Raw genomic sequence first — 18471 nt, 5'->3', positions numbered from 1 at the left:
GTATTTTATAAATGAGTTGTTAAGAGTGTGGCAAAAAGTAGAATAGTTAATAAACGGTGATGATGATGATTATGATTCCCTAAAGTTGTGAGACCCATGAAGAGAAAATGAGGTTTCAGTCTCCTGCAAAATCATCATAACTAGACACTCCTGAAGTGTAATCTTGCCTGCAGAGCCTATCATGGGAAAAGCTAACATTTTTAGTAGCATTTTTATCTTATATCCATCCATAGAAAATGAGATCCAGAGAGTGAGCTAATGAATACTACCCAGCACAATAATGGTGCAAGAGGACAAGGATCTTTTTAAAATTTTATTTCTCTGGACGTGGTTCCACAGTGTAGCAGTTAGCACATCTGCTTTACAGGCAGAAGGTCCTGGGTTTGCACTCCAGTGGAGCCAAGGTCCATGGTCTATGGCCATGCCACCCTGAACAAGCCTGATGTCTGATCTCAAAAGCTAAGCAGGGTCAGGCCTGGCTAGTACTTGGATGGAATACTACCTAGGAAGACCAGGTGCTGTAGATATAAGAAATAAAAAATAATTAAAAAATTAATTTAGATTTAAATAGCCACATGTGGCTAGTGGCTGTCATATCATTCATGGGTCACCTCAGCTACAGCAATACAGATCACAGCCCCGAATGATCAAATCCATTAATTCTTTTAGATAAGAAAGTTTCTTTTCATAAAATGCAAATTGTAAAATTCATTCCTTTAAATCGTTTTCCTAAAACTTCTCTAGATGACCCACGACAGGTGCTAAGGTGGAGAGAGATCAAAGGAATCATTATGCAGTGGGACAGTTGATGAGGAAAGGGTAGGACATGTCTGTCCCTTTCCTTCTTATAAAGCAAGTTCTTCCTCAGGAAGATGAGACTGAAAGGAAATGGATATTGGCCGTGATTCCTCTCCATCCCTCCTCCCCAACTGTCCGTAGGCAAAAGAGCCTCGTGGGAGAAAAGGAGTGGGCGTGGGCTCCTCACCTGGCCCGGCCACAGAGGCCCCCCATGCACTCCCAGAGCTGTGATTGGACCCAGGGGGAAGCTCCTCCTACTTATTTTTCTGTAACCCCATCTGCAATGAGAAGCTGGTTCCTCTGTGATACTGACAGGAGCGTATGGAGGCTCTGAGAGCACCATCTTGGCACAGATGTGAGTGAAGGTACCTGGGCCCTACACAGCTGTGTGCAGACAGAGCATCCAGGAAAAAGTGCTATCATTAAACAAAAAAGGTACCTAATTGCATTTTAAAGGATTTCCCTGATCCCAAAGCCATTTGCGGGAAAACTCTAGCTAATTAAGGATTCCTTTAACTGAGGTTTTACAGTCTGTATGCCAGCTGTGATCTAAAAGTAAAAGAAAGATCAACACCAAACAAAAAAATTCAATCATTTACATCTTACTCTTAAATTCTGCAAAGGTAATAGCTTGAGAATCGTTTCTGTTGGCAAAGGGGTGATGTGGGGGAGTGGAAACCAATAACGACCTTTATATCACTTCATTCTTTTCTAGAGTCCCTGCCTCCGTGCCCTCAGCTCTCCTTTTTCAGTAAAGCAGGACAAAGATCTATGATTTCAGCAGGGTTCTGAGAAGCTGGCATCTACCGTTTTCATTTCGCAGGGAAGTGCCTGCAAGAGCAGGACACCTTGCAGGGTGGGGACTAGAAAAGGGACAGAAACAGAAGACCCTTGAACTTACAGGTGTGGATAACATGAAAAGTATTAGTGAGCTTTTTTTTTTTTTTTACTCTATTAAGTTACTTGATAGAATTCCCTTTGAAAATTTTCCATTTATTCACAACTTAAGACAGGTAAAATATATCGTCAGACATACCCGGTCGGGAATCCATCAGGTTCATTTATTTTTAAGGTACCCATATTTTGTGATTTTACTAGTAGTTAAATACTAAAGTTATAAATAAAAATAAAGTGTCAAATATTTAAATTCCTTTGATATAATCAAATTATATGTCTGACAGTAGTTCATTTTAAATGTGTTCCCATCAATGGTTCTCTTTAAGCATTCAGCAAATAACTGTCTAGAAAATGTCAATGAGAGTATATTTCATGATTATATATGTACATGCGAATATACATATAAATGCTTATGTGTGTATTAACACATATATCTGTGTAGGTATAGATGTGTGTGTATTTTTATCTGTTGAACACCTAGCTAAAGGCTGCTTTATGAAAACTGTCATCACTGGGTCAGGACCTTGTTTACTTCTCTTATATAGAAGATTTTTAAATAGTATAATTAACATTTTTGGTATATAATACCTAAAGAAAGCTTATTTAAAGGTACTTTTATGACTTTTCGATATGTATGCCTTTGGCTTTCAAAGATTTGATAATTGCAATGTTGACTACTAACGAGCTATGCTAAAGCCAAGTGGTTTAGAAAAAGGAAAATAATATCTACCTGATAGAAGAATTAAGTGAGATAATAATAATAATGTAAAGCCCTTGAGAACAAATTTAGATTTCTCTTGTTGGGAAGTTTGTGTCAGGAGTGACTTTAGCTAGTGGGCGAGTCTGGGTGGCCCATCGGGACACAGATCCCAAGTGAGACTTTGGAGAAATTCCTGGATGTCAACAGTCTACAGTATTATAAATGCAAACAGAGTATTAAATAATTATGAAATTGAAATGAAAAAATAAGAACAAAATGTGGGAATTTTGGTTTAGAAAGCATAAGTCTTAGACAACGTGAAATTTTGTGAAAACATCCAGAAAATTTTCTTAATGTGCATACCTACTGCTGTTTATCATTGGCTGACATAAAACTGGCTTGCATAAGATGTATATCATTTGTTGATCATGGCACAGACGCATGTTCGCAAATTCTTAGATATAGAATATTTTTGCAAAAGTCCACATCAAAGAACAGAAAAGTGCCTTTAGCTAACAAAAAGGTACTTAGGTAGTAATAAATTAATTCCATTGAAACTGACAGTAAAACTGGTACAAGGTTAGATGTGACATGCAAGAAAAGGAAAGAATTCAAGCGGGAACATCGTGCATTAAGATTCGCCTTCATTCATAGTATTCGACCTTACTCTTTGACCACCGAGCGCTAGGAATCAGAGGTGCTGCCGATCTGACATTCAAAACACAACTTCACTTAAATCTTAGTCTGTTATGCGGTTGCACAGTAAGAACATTCCATCTGACCCGGTTTACGGAAAGTAAACACTGTGTGATTCCACCTTTTAGGCGACGAGATTGTCTCAAATTCTTCAATTCTTCCTACTAATGTGAGCATATTTGAACGTGTTAGGTTTGCACAATAAGAAAATGGCTTTGTGGAATGTATTTTTTGGCACAAAAATATTTTCTAATACCTCAAATCAAAATTTTCACCCACGGCGAAATATCGAGCCGTAGAGATGCTTCGGTGGTGATTCCTTCTCTGGGCAGAAAACTACAGGGACAGCCAACTGCTTCCAAGAACTCTGTATTAAATGGCAATCACTGCCCTTCCGAGGGACAGCACCGGTACGGCGACACCTCGGGCTGGGGAAGGCTCCTGCCCAGCTCTTTAATTCCCTGGAGAATTCGCTTCACATGACCCACTTTCGGTATCCCCAGGTCCTAAGATAAACAGAAAGAAAAAAAAAGGAAGATGAGTTTATTGATGAGAGAATTAGTGATTAAATATTTAACTTAGCATGAGCATTCGGTTCATTTCTGTTAGTTTCTATTCAATGATGCAGGAAGTGAACGCTAGAAAAAGACGTTGAGAAAGCAAAAATAAGATGACATTGAAAAATTACCAACCAGTAAAAAATTACATTCTACATTCTAAACTCTTAAATGTAACAGTCTCATAAATTATATACAATAGCAGTTCTTCAAGAATCAAAATTAGTTTCTCCTTTTTCTTTTCCTTTCTTTCTTTCGTTTTTTTTTTTAAGAAACACAGGTCCTTTTGGGATCTCTGATAAAGTGACGTGGTGATACCAGAGCATCCACCGTTAGTCTTATGGCAACTATACATTTCCTTGATAAAATATCAAACTTAAAAGTGATGCCTAATCCTAAAGGAAGATACCAGCCCCACTACCTAAATGTGGAATGTAAATGCATTTGGGGTTGCATTTAGAGTCTTGATTTCAGAGGAATATTTAAATATTCTTTATACTTTGTAACGTGTATGTGTAAAAAACTCCTTAAAACACAGGTGTCTGTGGGTCGATGCTGTTCCTCAAACACTTTTGGCTCCTTTCCGTCAGAATTCTTGTTTCTTAAAGAACTATCTTCCTTTGAAGAACCAAGAATTCTGTAGTTAACTTTCAGAAATTCATGCTGACTGCAGAGTGAGCGGCACAGCAGGCACTCAGCAAATCAATACTTGTTGCTGGAGCGAATGAGACTCACCCAAGATGACCGAAATATTCACTATCTGAAGCACTAAAAGCAGAGATGGAGGCCTCCAAACCCGACAGCTTCTTTAAGTGTAACGTGCACAATGTGTGAAGTCAAATAACTTAACTTTACAAAACAGAGTTTTTAAAATGTTTGAAAATTAGTAAAATGATGACTTCCAAAGCAGCCTAGAAAATAGGACTATAAGGTACCACAAGATTATTTTTCTGACAAGATAAAAATGCCAAATATCCCTCAGACTAAGAGATGCTTTCCTTTTAAACTTTTAAATGAAGTAGATCAAACTGTTTTAAGTCCACACACACACACACACACACACACACACACACACACCTGCATGTTCACACTTTCTCCCACATACTTTATGGGCAATTTGAGTTCTAAAGCAGCATTGCTACTGACGATTCTGAATTCTTCTTAAAACTACTCTTTCCGCAGCGAGGACTCTCTTCAAGACTGAGATAGTTTCGGGGTAAAATTTTTATAATATTTAGCTGACCCTGAAAAGCATCTTCTCACATGATACCAGGACAACCACAATTAGTCTAAGGCAACCGTACATTTCCTGCATGTGAGTTAAAGTAACAAAGATCAAGGCCAAAGCCTAGAAGGTACAATGCCAGCTGCCTGCTACCTACATTAGAAATGTAAATCCATTTATAGTTGTATACAGATTCTTTGATTTGAATGGAATATTTTATATTCTTTATATTTTGTGATAACTTAGTTCTCTGATTAAGAAATATATTTAATACTAAATATTTTATGTTAGGCCATAGGTACATTGTATTCTCAAGAACAAAGACTTCTTTGGGAGAGACAGATTCGACTCAAAATTACTGCTGTGATGTAATGAGATGAATGTTTTCAGCAGTTGCACTAACTTCTTAGCTGTATTTTCTTTAGCTTGAGTTCAATACTTGGATCTCTTCTAGGAACTGGGCTGTGATAAAATTGTACCCTGATGTTTGTTATGTTTATTTTTTTCATATTCTTTCCTTTTGGCTTTCCCTTTCTTTGGATAAATAGGCCTAATTTTGCAGAAGCAGGCTTTGTAGATATTCAGTTATCCTTCTGGCCACTCATACACAACTTGACAAGTGGAAAAAAAAAAAACCCACCTAAAACCAACTAAACAAAAACTACTATGTCATTACCATTTTCTTTGATGCCCCTCACTTCTTCCTACTCTCTTCCAGGAGGGAAAATAATGCAATCCGTTTATTTGTCTGTTAAAGCACATTAGAAATAGTCTCCCTTTCCCGCCTGTAGACTGTCAAATGCCATCTCCAGTTGTTTTAGTGATACAGAAGTAACACCTGAGCCAAGCTCTGAGCAGGGCTCAGCCAGCCGACAGGTAGGGGGAGAAGCATATCTAAGCGGGTACCCTCCTACGGTGAGACAGAGTTTAGTATTTTTAGGCAAACGAAATAAGGCCGGGGCAGATGAAGCATGGCCCAGCAAGAAGCCAGGGGGTTCACACCAGGCTGAGTAAACAGCAGAACCTGTCAACCTCGCCAAGATCGAGGCTTTATTCTAACAGAAACAGGAAGCCACAGAGAGGTTTTAGGCAGGAAACTGACGGGCCTGACGTTAAATGGCCGCTCTGGTTGCCGTGTGGTTAATGAGCCGGAGCAAGAGCAGCAGCGGAAGGCCAGTCGGGGGGCTGGGAACCTGGCGCTGGCGAGAGGTCAGGGCAGCGTGGGGCAGAGAAACGGATGGGGACTGGCGTCCGCCTGGCTTGGGGGTGGGCTTCGTGGTGGGCTTCGTGGGTTAGGGGAGGATAAGGAAGGGGGAGATGCTTCGTATGCCCCTGGGTTTCTCTGGCTCGAGCACCTGGAGAGGGAGGGGGCGATTTACTAAGACTAGAGCACGGGAGGAGGGGCAGAACGGTTAGCGGGGTTCAAAGCGGTAGGCGACAGACGGCCCCGGGATGAGAGCGAGGCAGAGGGGATGCAGTCGGCAGCTACGTGATGGCCGCGTGGAGAGAAAGAGCAATTAGGGGATCATTTTATAAACGATATAAAGGTCTAACCAATGTGTCGTATACTTGAAACTAATAAAATAACCTTTTTTTTTTTTTTTAAAGAAAGTGTGGTTGTGAACACATTAAAACGGACATCCCTGTGTGACAGCCAAGTATCAAGTAGAGTTGGTGAAATAATCGGAAAGTTCACAAATGAGGTCAGGGCTAGAAATACAAACTGTGAACCTCTCATACGAGATATTCACGGACAGTATTCGAGGCCAAAGGCACGGATAAGGTCACCGAGGGGGGAGGGACCCTCCCATTCAGAGACTTTATTCTGAAGGGTCTGCCCTCTCCGACACCACAACCACAGAGACCAGGGTGGGGCTCGTCCCCAGGTGCCACTGTTTGGTTTTACAGGAGGTTCTTTCTGTAAAGTCATTTTTTCTTTCCCCATTCCTTCACGCCCTGTTTTAGAACCAAAATAGTTCAAGAGGACTGTCAGTGCAAATTTCTAAAAGAAAAGTTTTACAGGAAAAAAATGTAGTTTGCATTACAAATAACAACAACACAGAACTGAAAGTCTCACGAAATGCCAAAGAAAAGTTTACTAAAATAATTCTTAACCATCTCCTTTTTACTCTTATTCTTTTTTCTAGCCAGCTCCTATCACTCTTACTTTGACTTATGACATGTATGATATAATAAGTCCTGTAAATATTGGCTTCGCTCACTGTATTTGTATTTTATATATGTTTGTGTATGTGATACACACACACAGTCTTTTCCTAGAATGTATGCTTATTCGTGGCAAATGAAATGCAAGCTTCTGGAGGGCAGATACCTTGTAGGAAAGCTGGCATAACACAATAATCGGTAGCTATTTAATAAATATTGCTGCCTGCTGAGGGCAGCAGGAGCTATACAATTATGTTGGATATAATAATGATACCCTACGTTAATTTTTTTTTATGCATTCACTTCAAGTTTTGAAGTCAACCTTTACTTTATGCACTCTAACGCTATCTTTTGCTGCGTTCCAGATTTTGGCCTCTCAACTAAGGCAATTAATTAATCTATGATTTCGATCCCATCTGATCTCGGAAGCTAAGTGGGGTCGGGCCTGGTTACTACTTGGATGGGAGACCACCTAAGAAGACCAGGTGCTGTGGGCATAAAAAATAAGGGATTTAAGCTGACAAGGTCCTTGCAATCTGTGAGGTCAACCAAGGGCTGCCTCACCTAAAAAAAAAAAAAAAAAAATCTATGATTTCATTATTATTCTGGCTAAAAATATTTAGGCATAAGTGACGTTCACTTTTGATGTGCTAAAACTGTATGACCCGGCATCACAAACATGTCAAATTATATTACCTGGTATCTGCTCAAAGATCTACGCTAGCACATTTGTAGATAAAGGCATGACCGTTCATGAATTTGTTAGGAACTTACTATATTACAATTCTATGCGTTTCAGAGCTTGGTCTCCAGAAAAGGGATCATCCAACAAATGTTGACGGCTTTGTCGGTTGTTTATTAAGCCATCTTGGAATTTTAAAACTGGCAGCATGTGGTATAAGAAAATATAACGACACAACCCCACTCCTATCCCTGGGGCTGGATAGCCACTTTGGCCATTTCTGCTGCTGAGCCTCCAAAGAATTAGACAGAAGGGCTGCAGACCATGAATGAATGATTCTCCTTCTCTGTTGTGAGTGACGAACAGGCTCTGAGCCGCTTTCTAGCAAAATCGAGGCAAAACTTTTACTTTATCTATTAAAGAAAATATTTTTTGGAGAATAATACGATTTTAACAGTAAGTCATGGAAAGGAAATTTGAATTTACTGATCTAGTTATCTTGTGACATCTGAAAAGTCGATTTAGAAACGCAACAAAATCACAGGATTATAAGTCTCTCATCTAGTCCCACATATTAACAAGGCTTTGTTATTGGTATTTTGAATTACCTTCTAGTACATTTTTAAAGTCATTTTCAGCAACAATTATCACCTTTCATGCTGATCCAATAGAATAAGCCCATTTGGAAACATGATTTATTTAAAAATATCAGCGTACAAGAATAGCCATACCAATGGATGCAGAGAAAAATTACTAAAGTCATGTAAGCTTTAGCTATACTAGTAGGAGAATGATTTTGAGAGGAAAATATTGCTGATATTCTTGTTTAAAAAGCATACAAGGAATCTGGACCACAGGACAATGCATATTAGATTACTGCACGTTTGCATAACATAAGCCAAGCTATAAGCACATAACAGAGGAGGCGCAGGAGAAAAGATTCTGTTATGCAAGAAAAATTTCAAGAGCAGAAGGTAGCACAAAAGAAATACCTTAAGATCTCTCCTCTCCAGATGCAAAAGTTCAGCCCCTCTGATGTCATGACGGATGAAGGTTTCCTTGTACTCTCCCAAATTGAGCAGATCCAGCCAAGCGGCAACTTCCTCTGTGCCCCATTTCTGAACTACCAAAGTTAAGAGCAAAACCCCCTTAATTTCTACATGCTCAATGCATTACAAAGCAAAGGTTGGCCAGAGAAGATGCAAAACAGAGTATAGCGGCAGTGCTAGCAAAGGGCAAGGTTAAAAGTGCCATTTCAACGAAACTACAACTCCATTTTTTCTCATGCACGTTACAGACTATCGATCAACACAAGGATGTGATTACACAAAGCCATGCACGGCAGTACACCTGTGTCCCTAGCTATAGCTCAATTTCCTCCTTTAAGCCACCCAAACTATACAGTGTGCACAAAAAAAGTTATTTCTCACGATTAGGATCAGTAGTACAAGGTCTAAAAAAGTTCTGATGATTTCCTTAAGACCATATATGAAACTACAGTTTAATTAGCTACCAATGCTAATTCAAATTTGAAATCTGACATGGGGTGCTCAGTTTTACAAACACCTGCTTCAGGTCTTGCTGACTTCAAGCATTGCCTTTACTGATCCTATGACTATTGATAGTTATAAAAATAATGGATCGTTAAATCGATTTAACGTCATCTAAAAACTGTCAACACTACTCAGATTAGTTGGACTGTTGTTTTTCAGTATGTGTCATCATTCTTTTATATATTTGATTCAACACCGATTAGCTTAATAAAGCCTACTTATCTGCCATATTTGGTTTTAAAATGCCCTTCAACAGCTGCTTTGCAATAGCTGACTTTTGATAGCCAAAAATCAGGGGATATATCATTTTTAAAATGAGAACACTAACTCAGAAGACTGACAAACCGATTTGATTGTGAAGGGCACCTACCATCATAGACACAGAACTCGAAGGTGCTTCAGCATGCGTACAGCATGAAACTGAATCTCTAGGGAAAAGTGGGAAGGGAACCAGAAAGACAACTTCGAAGAGCGAGTTTAATCTTTCTCATTATACTGAGAATGTAAATGTGACAATAGACTGTCATTACCGAGGGCTGAAATGGTGTAGTGAGTCCTTAAAACAGGAGAAAGTGGATATGTAACTTTAGGTGGAAAATATATTTAGTAAGCTAAAGGAATATATGAAAGTTTCTATGTTCTACTTATCAAAATGTTCTAGATTTTGAACTACGATGAAGAAAAACAAGTTACACGCTGATGCCTCGAATTGATGTTGAGCAAGATCAAGACCCCTTGAAATAGATGCACTGACATCCACCAAACGTGCAATAGAAGCACGTCAGCGACCACCTCGTTTTACTTTTCAAACTACAGATTCTTACTGATATTTGCACATATTTAAGGTGTGGTATCATTTTTACTACGGTAAAATGGGCATTCCATAAACCCATCATTTTGACCGCTTTACAATGGCATTTAGTAGACTCAAGCGCTACGTGATGATCGCCTGGATCTAGTTCCAGGACGTTTTCGTCGCCTTGGCGACGTCGCTCTAGTGAGTTATTTTCCCGTACTGTTCCGCCATCCCTGCCAGCACGGGCCACCTACCAGGCTGTGGGCTCGTCTTCTGCTTGGGGACCTTTTCCTTTTTAAACTTCGGCACTATACGAAACACCGTGCTCCTGCTGTTCCTCTTGGCGCAGTCCACGGGAGGCTCCTGTTGGCAGCGAGAAGAGGGTTTTCTCAGGAGTGAGAAGGAAAAGCTGCTCTAACGTTAGCGACGACACAGGAATAGGCTACAAACGCAAAGCATCGTGGACGTGATAACTTCTTGAAAAAAATTCCCAATGCCTCTGAGAATGTGCCGATTCGCGGAAGGGACCTTGGTCCCCATAAAGGCCCTTTCTTGCTTGCTTGTTTGAGAACAGCACAAATAAGAGTAGTATTCAGGATTTGTTTTCCCCTGGATATCTCTGTTACAAAAGATGAGTTTGAATTCTATTGTCTTAAAGTCTTCGTTTATAAAGAAACAGGCCGAGTCTTACGTACCTCGTCCTCGTTTGGGTGTAAGATGTAATAAAGCCACGGGATCTCTCTTAACTTCTGTAACTCCATCTCCACGGAATGTAAGGCACTGGACACCCGCTCTTCGTGCGGAGATTCCAAATGCTATTCACCAGCAGATTAAAACACAAAGCAAAATGACACTCAGTGCTGTGCTCCTAGAGAACACATTATTTTATTTTGACAATGAGCATCCTCATTTCTTATTAGGCTAGACTATGTTGTTGTTATTGTTGTAGTTGTTTTTAATATAAAGGGATATAAAAAAGAAAAATTATCTTATATTGAGTTCGTTGGAAAAAAAAGTCCGGATAGATTTATCCTTACTTCCCACGGATGATATAAGTAGCCAGTGTGACTTCTGCACTAGTGAGTAATCTCATTATTCTACTTCTTTGTGGCAAAAATCCTTCTGATTTACATATCAGGTGAACGAACAATAGTATCTTCAAAACTGATCAAAAATACATCATATATTAAGAACTACTTGGCACAAAAATCTCATGAAAAATTAAAATAATGAGTTGAAAAGAAAAAAAGCTCCACGAATCTCAGAAAAATCGGGGGTGAAAAGTAGTATAAATTAGGGCAAAGCAAAAAGTGAAATGGCTTGTAATCTGGAAGAGAGTTTGGGAACTTTAAAGAGACTTTATCTAGTCACCTATTTATCCACCCATTTGAAGCAGTCATTAAAAAGCACTTATGAATTCAATAAGTGAATAAAGATACAATAAACACCGTTGTGTGCAGAACTAGAAGGAAGGTGACTGAATTCTAGTCCTGGCCTTTTACTAACTAGGAGCCCAGGGACAGTTCATTGACACAGGAGTCTTACTTTCCTCCTCAATAAACAGTAGAATTTATTAGGGTATTTCTAGGGTCTCTTCCAGCTAATCAATACTTTAATAAATTATGATTGTAGAGTGCTACATATAGGTTCACGGAATTTAATAATGAAAGTTAAGAGAGAATGTTACTGTTCTTTACTACAGACGTTATATATTTTTTCCCTTATTACTTAAGGTATCTACCATTTTTAGTAGGTAATAAAAATATGGAGATTCTCTACCCAGTCATATGAAATTTACCACTTTCTTTTTAGTCTACATTTCTTATAAAATTGATGAAATGGTTACTGCATATTAATTCTAGAATCAAAACAAAGAGCAAGCCTGCTCTCAAATATGATGGACTCTTTATTGTAATATCGATATTGTCAAAGGTTTTGATAAAATTTACTGGTCTACGTTTTAAACCAAATATCCATTTTTTGACAATGACAGAATAATTACAAGTGTGTCTGTGGGGGAGGTTCTTCTATATTAACATAATTGATAAATATTAAGCAAATAACACTCAATGGATACTTTCGGCGCAGAAAATTAAATAGAGTGAGTGATGCTTCTAGTTCTTGTCAATTGGAAATTATCTTAAATATACTACAAATAACATAAAGAACCCATGTTCTCCGTCCAAAAAGTGGGACCAAAGTCACAGCTCAGTGATTTCCTATAGGGCTAATTTTAGAAGAGCAGCGAGAAGATTCTGGTTAACAAAAGAGGTACCGACAATTGCCAAAAGATGGTTCCACGGGTTTAATCGAAAGATATAACTGACGTTTCTTCCGACAGTTTCTTGTCATTGCCATAGCAGAGGCAGCCACCTCTTGCCTTAAGGAAGTTGCATTTCCGTTTCCTCTGGAATTGCGTGAGGGCAATGGACTTTGGGTAGCCCTTTAGCTTCTCTTTTCAGAGTAAAGGATGCTCTGAGGGCGGCACTCTCCTGGACCCCAATCAGATCCCGACCACAGTCACTTATTAGCTGGGTAGGCTAACTACCCAACTTTGCCCACTGTGGGAGATATCAGGACCTTTACTGTCACTTTTACTTAAGTGTATCTTTTCCAAAGCAAGAGATAAAATTACATTCAAGAGAAATTTTTTAAAGATCGTCACCTATCAATTAATCGGAATTGTTACAAGTTAGGAAAAATAGATGATGCATTAGGGAGGCTTTGTATAGTTACAACAGCATGTGTGACTAACTCACAATCGAACGCTAGGTGGCGGAAAGACCCCACATGCTAGAACGTTTAAAGACAGTGAGGGAATGAAGGCTGGCAGGGCCAGGGCTCCGGGAAAACCAGTCAGGACATCTGCAATCTTCTAGCACTTATGCTTGAGATCCAGGGACTGTGGTCAGATGCAGACTTGACCTAAACTTCATTTCCAGGACCAATCTGAGTTCATCTAGGGATGTGGCTAGTTCTTGAAATTTGGTTCTTAAACACTGAGTCTAGAAAGTGTCGTCTTTTAAGCAAATCTAGAAAACCATACCAATCATATTTTAATATTAATTTTGAGAACAAACCATGATTACTTTTCTGCAATAATGAGTTCCTGGTACCCAAGGGCTATCTAGCACACTTTATAAAGCTCGATCGAGTCTCTTGAAGCTGACTGGGGAGAGCAGGTTTATATAAAACACGCTGGCACCTTGAGGGGGAATCTCTGGTTAGCCTGAACCGTAGCTCCCAGGTTTAGCCACATCTTTTCTTGAAGGCAAAAGCTAGGTAAAAAGGAAGCGCTAAGGATGGAGACCTTCTCTAAGGAGAAGAACCTGACAGGTGCACACACCCTAAGGTAAGACCCATACATTGATCATCACGCTTCTGTGATCCATCATTTCTTTTCCTTACCAGAGGAACCCTGCCAACTAGTAAAGATTCTGTTTCATTATATAGCGCCTTCACATTGATGGCTATTTCCATGGCAGTGTCTCTCGTAAGACTCTAGGAAAAAAGATCAAAGACAAGTAGTTCTGTATGAAACTGGGATTCGATCATCAGCAAATACTTTAAATTTTATTCTTCTAACTTCAATTTACATCACAAACATACTTTAAAATCTACCAAAGTTCTATTATAATGGTGCAATTTCACAGCCATATTTATTAGCATAATTACTCTTCTAATTCTTCCATCGCGGAACTGAACTGAAAGAATGCACGGACTTCAGGGAGCACACTAAGGACCATGTCTCCTACGGACAAACACGTATGTGCTCGCAACAACGCATACATATTCTTGTAAAAAAAAACTTAAGCCAAAGGAAATTATGTTCTGCAAGGGGCATTATCTGGTCATAATTAGTCCCATCCGAGACTCTCAGCAGTTCCAACCAGACTGCTTTTCAGACTTTAACCCTGAAGACAAGCACTTATTTGTATAGTAATTTAAGTAACTTAAATTGAATAATTAAAAGAATAAAACAATGCTATCTGTTTTGTCTGCACCATAGCCTCTTATTATGTATCACATTTTAAAAGTTATATTCTATCCTATTAACTTCTACATAAAAAATGTTACAAAAGTTCTAAAGTTTTAAGTTCTACATTCAAGTTATCAAAGTTACCAATTTAATAAAACGAAATGAAGTAAAAATAATTTCAGTGCACGACTTCAAAAATGAACGGACATCTTTAATAAAATGCATGATATCTAGATTTGCTCTTTATCAAGGTGCGGGGTGGTGGGGAGGTACAACAAGAAATAAGGATTTAGTTAAAGGGAGAAGGAGTAGAAGGAAGATGGCAAGGTGACAAGTGACTGAAAGTGAGATAGAGAAAAAGAAGAGAATTTAAGAGCAGAGATAGAAAAATAGCAGGAAGAGGAAAATAAAAGAAAAATTGTGCCACGAATTTACCATAAGCTTCTGGCAGAGACTCATGCAAACAACATGTTTTTTCAAGGGCATGGCACATTATAGCATCGAAACACATGTGTAACACTAAGGACCTGTGGGATGAGAATTCACCAGTGGCTCCTCACCTCTGGGAACCGGGGGTTGGCTTTATTCAGGGCGTGGGAGCAGGCGTTCACGGCGTGGGCCAGTTCCTGCTCCAAAAGACAGTGGATTGTAGCTGCATCGCAAATCCTGAGAGCAACAATGAAACAAATGAACAAACACTTTTTTGAACATTGCTGATTTTTCTGAAGCGTAGAAGTGGTAGAATAAAACAAGTTAAAAAAAAAGGTCATTAAGGGAAATTTTTTAAAAAATGACTGCTCAATTGTGAATGGCACAGGGTAGACTTACAAAATTCAAACCCCACTGCAACAAAAAATACTAAACTCCAAATCATTATATAAAAAGTTGGGCTTTGAATCAGAGATAAACATATTGAAGTGCTATTTAGAAAAAACAAAATATAGTCACACTTCGTTTTTCAGTATCATTGGAAAGTGAGAGGGGTCCCAAATGTAGACAGTGGCAACTTATCTTTTATTCACTGAAACTTCAACCAGAACAAATACGACAGATTACGGGAAGGACATTGCCATGTTTATCATCTATATGCCAAGTGCTTTAAATACATTATCTAACTTAATATTCGCAACGTAAAAAGTAGCTGTGATGAATATCCTCTGCGTATAGATGAAGACACTGAGGCTCAGAGAGATTTGGTAGGTACACAAAGCTGAGAAGTGACAGAGCCAGGATTTGAACCTATGTCTATCCAACTCCAGAGCCTGCTGTGCCTCAGTCCTCTGGAACCAAAACCTCCAAGGATAGTCCTAGAAAGACAAACTCTGGAGGGCAGGAAGGCCAAGGAAGAGAATGGAGGAAAAGTTCCGCCGATGAGAGAGAATGCAGACCACTCAACCCCTTTGTGTTTCTCGCATCTTCCAGGAGAATGATCTTCCATCTAGAAAGGGGAGAATATAAAAAAAGAGAAGCCCCGTACTGCTGAATCAAGAGTAAAAGAAAGAGTATAATTCTTAAAGATCATACAATTGGTGTCCAAGGCTTAAAGGGACGTGCAAATGTCACCTTGGCATTACTACTAACCTTGAGAATCAGGAAGGTTATTTATCAGAATAGAGACGGTTAAATGTTATTCTAATTTTCAAAGAAAGAGAAAGAGGTCAATTAACTTCAGATCAACATTTCCAACTGTCAGCTGAATCTCCTCCTAGATATTTCTAACATAACGAATAACTCCAACATGGAATCCACCGTTTTCTCTCTCAAACTCTGCTCCTCTTCCTGAAAACGATGACCTCATCAAATGCACCACAATCCACCCAGCCATTCACTAGAAACCTCAGGGTCGTCCTGTCTAATTCACACCCAGATGCCAATTTTGGATCCGAACCTATCTGAAATCTCTCTTCTCCTTTCCATCTTTCCTGCCTCAGCCCATCGTTTCCTGTCGAGGCCATTCGGACAGTGCTGACCCCGCCCCAGCTTTGCTGTCCTGCAGACGATGGTCCACACTGCTTCCAGACTTGTCCGGATAAAGATCAGGCCTCTCCTCATCTCTCCATCCGCATTTTCTACACCAACGTATCGGTCACCCTACACGCACGCTGCTCTGCGCAGCTGTCCCTCACTGTATCTGGCCTCCTCTGTGTGACCACAGCACCCCCTGAGTGACCTGTGACCACTTCGGCCACACTTCTCCCCTCTATGACTCAGCCAGCAAATTATGGAGCCTGCAACGCAGTCACCTTGCCATTCCCAGTGCCTAAAATGGTGGTTAGCACATGGAAGAGGCTCAAAATACTTGCTGAATATTAAATGAATAAATTCTGAAAACTGATGAGTAAGCCTGATTTTCATCTTTTGCAAATTTAAAAAAAACTGATGGGGAACCGAACTCAGTTGACCAAAACCAAGTCTGGCCAAGCTTCACTTCCTTTTTTCGATAAGGTTATTTGGTTAATTGATAGGATGAAAATACAGGAAGTATATTTTGGTTTCGAGAAAATGCTGTAGTTCTATTTTTAATTTTTGAGGAAACTTCATACTCTTTTCCATGATGTATTAATTAGCTTGCCTGTAGTAACTATTTTACAGTGTATACATATGTCAAACCATTGCATGGTATATATTAAATATACATAATTTTTATGTCAATTATACCTCGATAAATCTGGGGGAAAATTGGACTCTATAGTAAATTGTCTGTAGAATCTAAAAGAGATGTATTTACTCTAAGACTAGCATCTCTGTGGATAAGAAGCTAAGATGTACAATAACACCGTTATTATTATAATGCAGCTAAGTGGACTTAGCTGACTAGTCATTTTCTCTACATTTCTTCTAAGCTCCTTAGTATCTGGCCATTATCATATTTCATTCTAATTTTGAATGTTGCTATCCACCAGTAGGGAGTATATACCTTTTCTTTTACACCTCTAACATCCAGTACATTCTAGGAGGCTAACAAATATTTAAGGAGGAGAATGAGGAACGGGAGAGGGGGAGCAGATGGTGTGTTGGAGGGAGGAGAAAGGGAGTGAGTGAGCCCCGGCACCACTGAGCTTTGTTTCCTTCTCTGCTTTTCCGACATCCTAAGCGGTCCCCGGATGAAGGTACAGACAGAACAGAACAGCTGCCATTGACAGAACCCAAACTGTGCCAGACGTGAAGGGCTGTGGCTGGTGGGTCTCATCTAACACTGACCGCGACCCGGTCAGGTGGCTCTCGTCACTCCCGTTTGGCAGATAAGACTCAGGGAAAGGGGAGGGAAGAAAGTTGTCCACGGTCTCTCCTCCCTTCTGAAGCTTACTCCTGGGTCATCGTGATTTTCATCTGTTTCACACTCACGGAACTCATTTTTTCCTCTTCCCTTTCCGTCTACTGAAATCAGTTTCTGTGCGGTCCCGGAGCCGCGTGACAATCTGGCAGAGGCTGATGCTTGGAGTCTTCCCGGCCACCTGCCCCCGACTCTCCTTGGTGGGGCAGGGTTAATGTTTATACTTCCTGCTACGTTCCATTGACATTTAATTCAGAGTTAATTATAGGGCAGCATATCAGGGAGCAGTACTGTGTAGAGACTGTGTGTCCACCGGGGAACTAAACGTAATGGAAAGCGAGCTGTGTGGCAGGGCGGGTCAGGCAAGGTCTCCCCGTGTTTCAGGAAGTTCCAGGCTGTTCTGCAGAGAGCACGGGTGGGGACGCTTGTGTCAGAGGGGACCCGGTGAAGGAGAACAGCGAGCACCGAGGTGGCAAGGGGAAGGGGAGGACATGTACCTCTTCTAGCTACCCCCAACAACTGAAATGACGTATGCAAACTAACGAGAGGGGACCGGCCAGGACCGGGGGCAGCCAGACCTGGTGATGAGCTCCTCCGCCGCCTGGGAGCACAGCTGCATCTGCGACACCTCCTCCGTCGCCAGGTCAATAGCATGTTGGATGTACAAATGCGTCCGAAGAACTGGTTTACCAGAATCGCACTTCTGCTTATCTTCCCAAGATTTCAGAGTGCTTTCGAAAGCCTATTCAAAATCAATATCGCAATGAATTGTCAGGGTAGAGCTCGGAGGCCCAAATCAATGTGCGTTTCGATGCTCTATGAATGACTTTGAAACTACTATTTCTTTTTTCCCAATCGAACACCTCATTAAATAAATCATAAGTACAAAGCACATACTTTAAAAGTTTTTCTGGTGTATCACGATAAATAAAAAGTAATGTAATAGATGCTGATGAATATATCACTAAAAAGTTAAAACAAGACAGCTTCCATCTTTACTATTGTATGTATAATAGATGGGAGGGACACTGGCAATCTTATTTGTTATGTGTGTGACCTTAATTAAAAATGCACAATATTTGCACGCTGTCAAATATTCTGGAAAAGGCAAAAATATAGAGATATTGTAAAGACCGGTGGTTGTGAGG

General features: G+C 40.0%; 1 protein-coding gene across 2 annotated transcripts in view; it reads right to left on the bottom strand.

Annotated features, from left to right (window-relative positions):
* Positions 1 to 1659: 1659 nt before the first annotated feature.
* DGKH (diacylglycerol kinase eta) overlaps positions 1660 to 18471 on the bottom strand; it is a 92196-nt gene continuing 75384 nt past the window's right edge. Inside the window, exons 23-29 of one of the 2 annotated variants that reach the window (XM_006914951.3) lie at positions 17902 to 18065; positions 14610 to 14715; positions 13479 to 13571; positions 10766 to 10885; positions 10325 to 10433; positions 8714 to 8844; positions 1660 to 3597 (exon numbers count right to left, since the gene is read on the bottom strand). In XM_006914951.3, coding sequence (XP_006915013.1) covers positions 3475 to 3597; positions 8714 to 8844; positions 10325 to 10433; positions 10766 to 10885; positions 13479 to 13571; positions 14610 to 14715; positions 17902 to 18065 — 846 coding nt within the window. In that variant the 3' untranslated portion in view covers positions 1660 to 3474. The remainder of the gene's footprint in view (positions 3598 to 8713; positions 8845 to 10324; positions 10434 to 10765; positions 10886 to 13478; positions 13572 to 14609; positions 14716 to 17901; positions 18066 to 18471) is intronic. The other variant, XM_006914950.3, reaches the window with a different exon arrangement.

This window comes from Pteropus alecto, unplaced genomic scaffold (assembly GCF_000325575.1).
Source record: "Pteropus alecto unplaced genomic scaffold, ASM32557v1 scaffold35, whole genome shotgun sequence".
Classification (NCBI taxonomy): Eukaryota; Metazoa; Chordata; class Mammalia; order Chiroptera; family Pteropodidae; genus Pteropus; species Pteropus alecto.
Note: the sequence above shows the minus strand (reverse complement) of the source record. Positions and strands in the feature narration are given on the sequence as shown.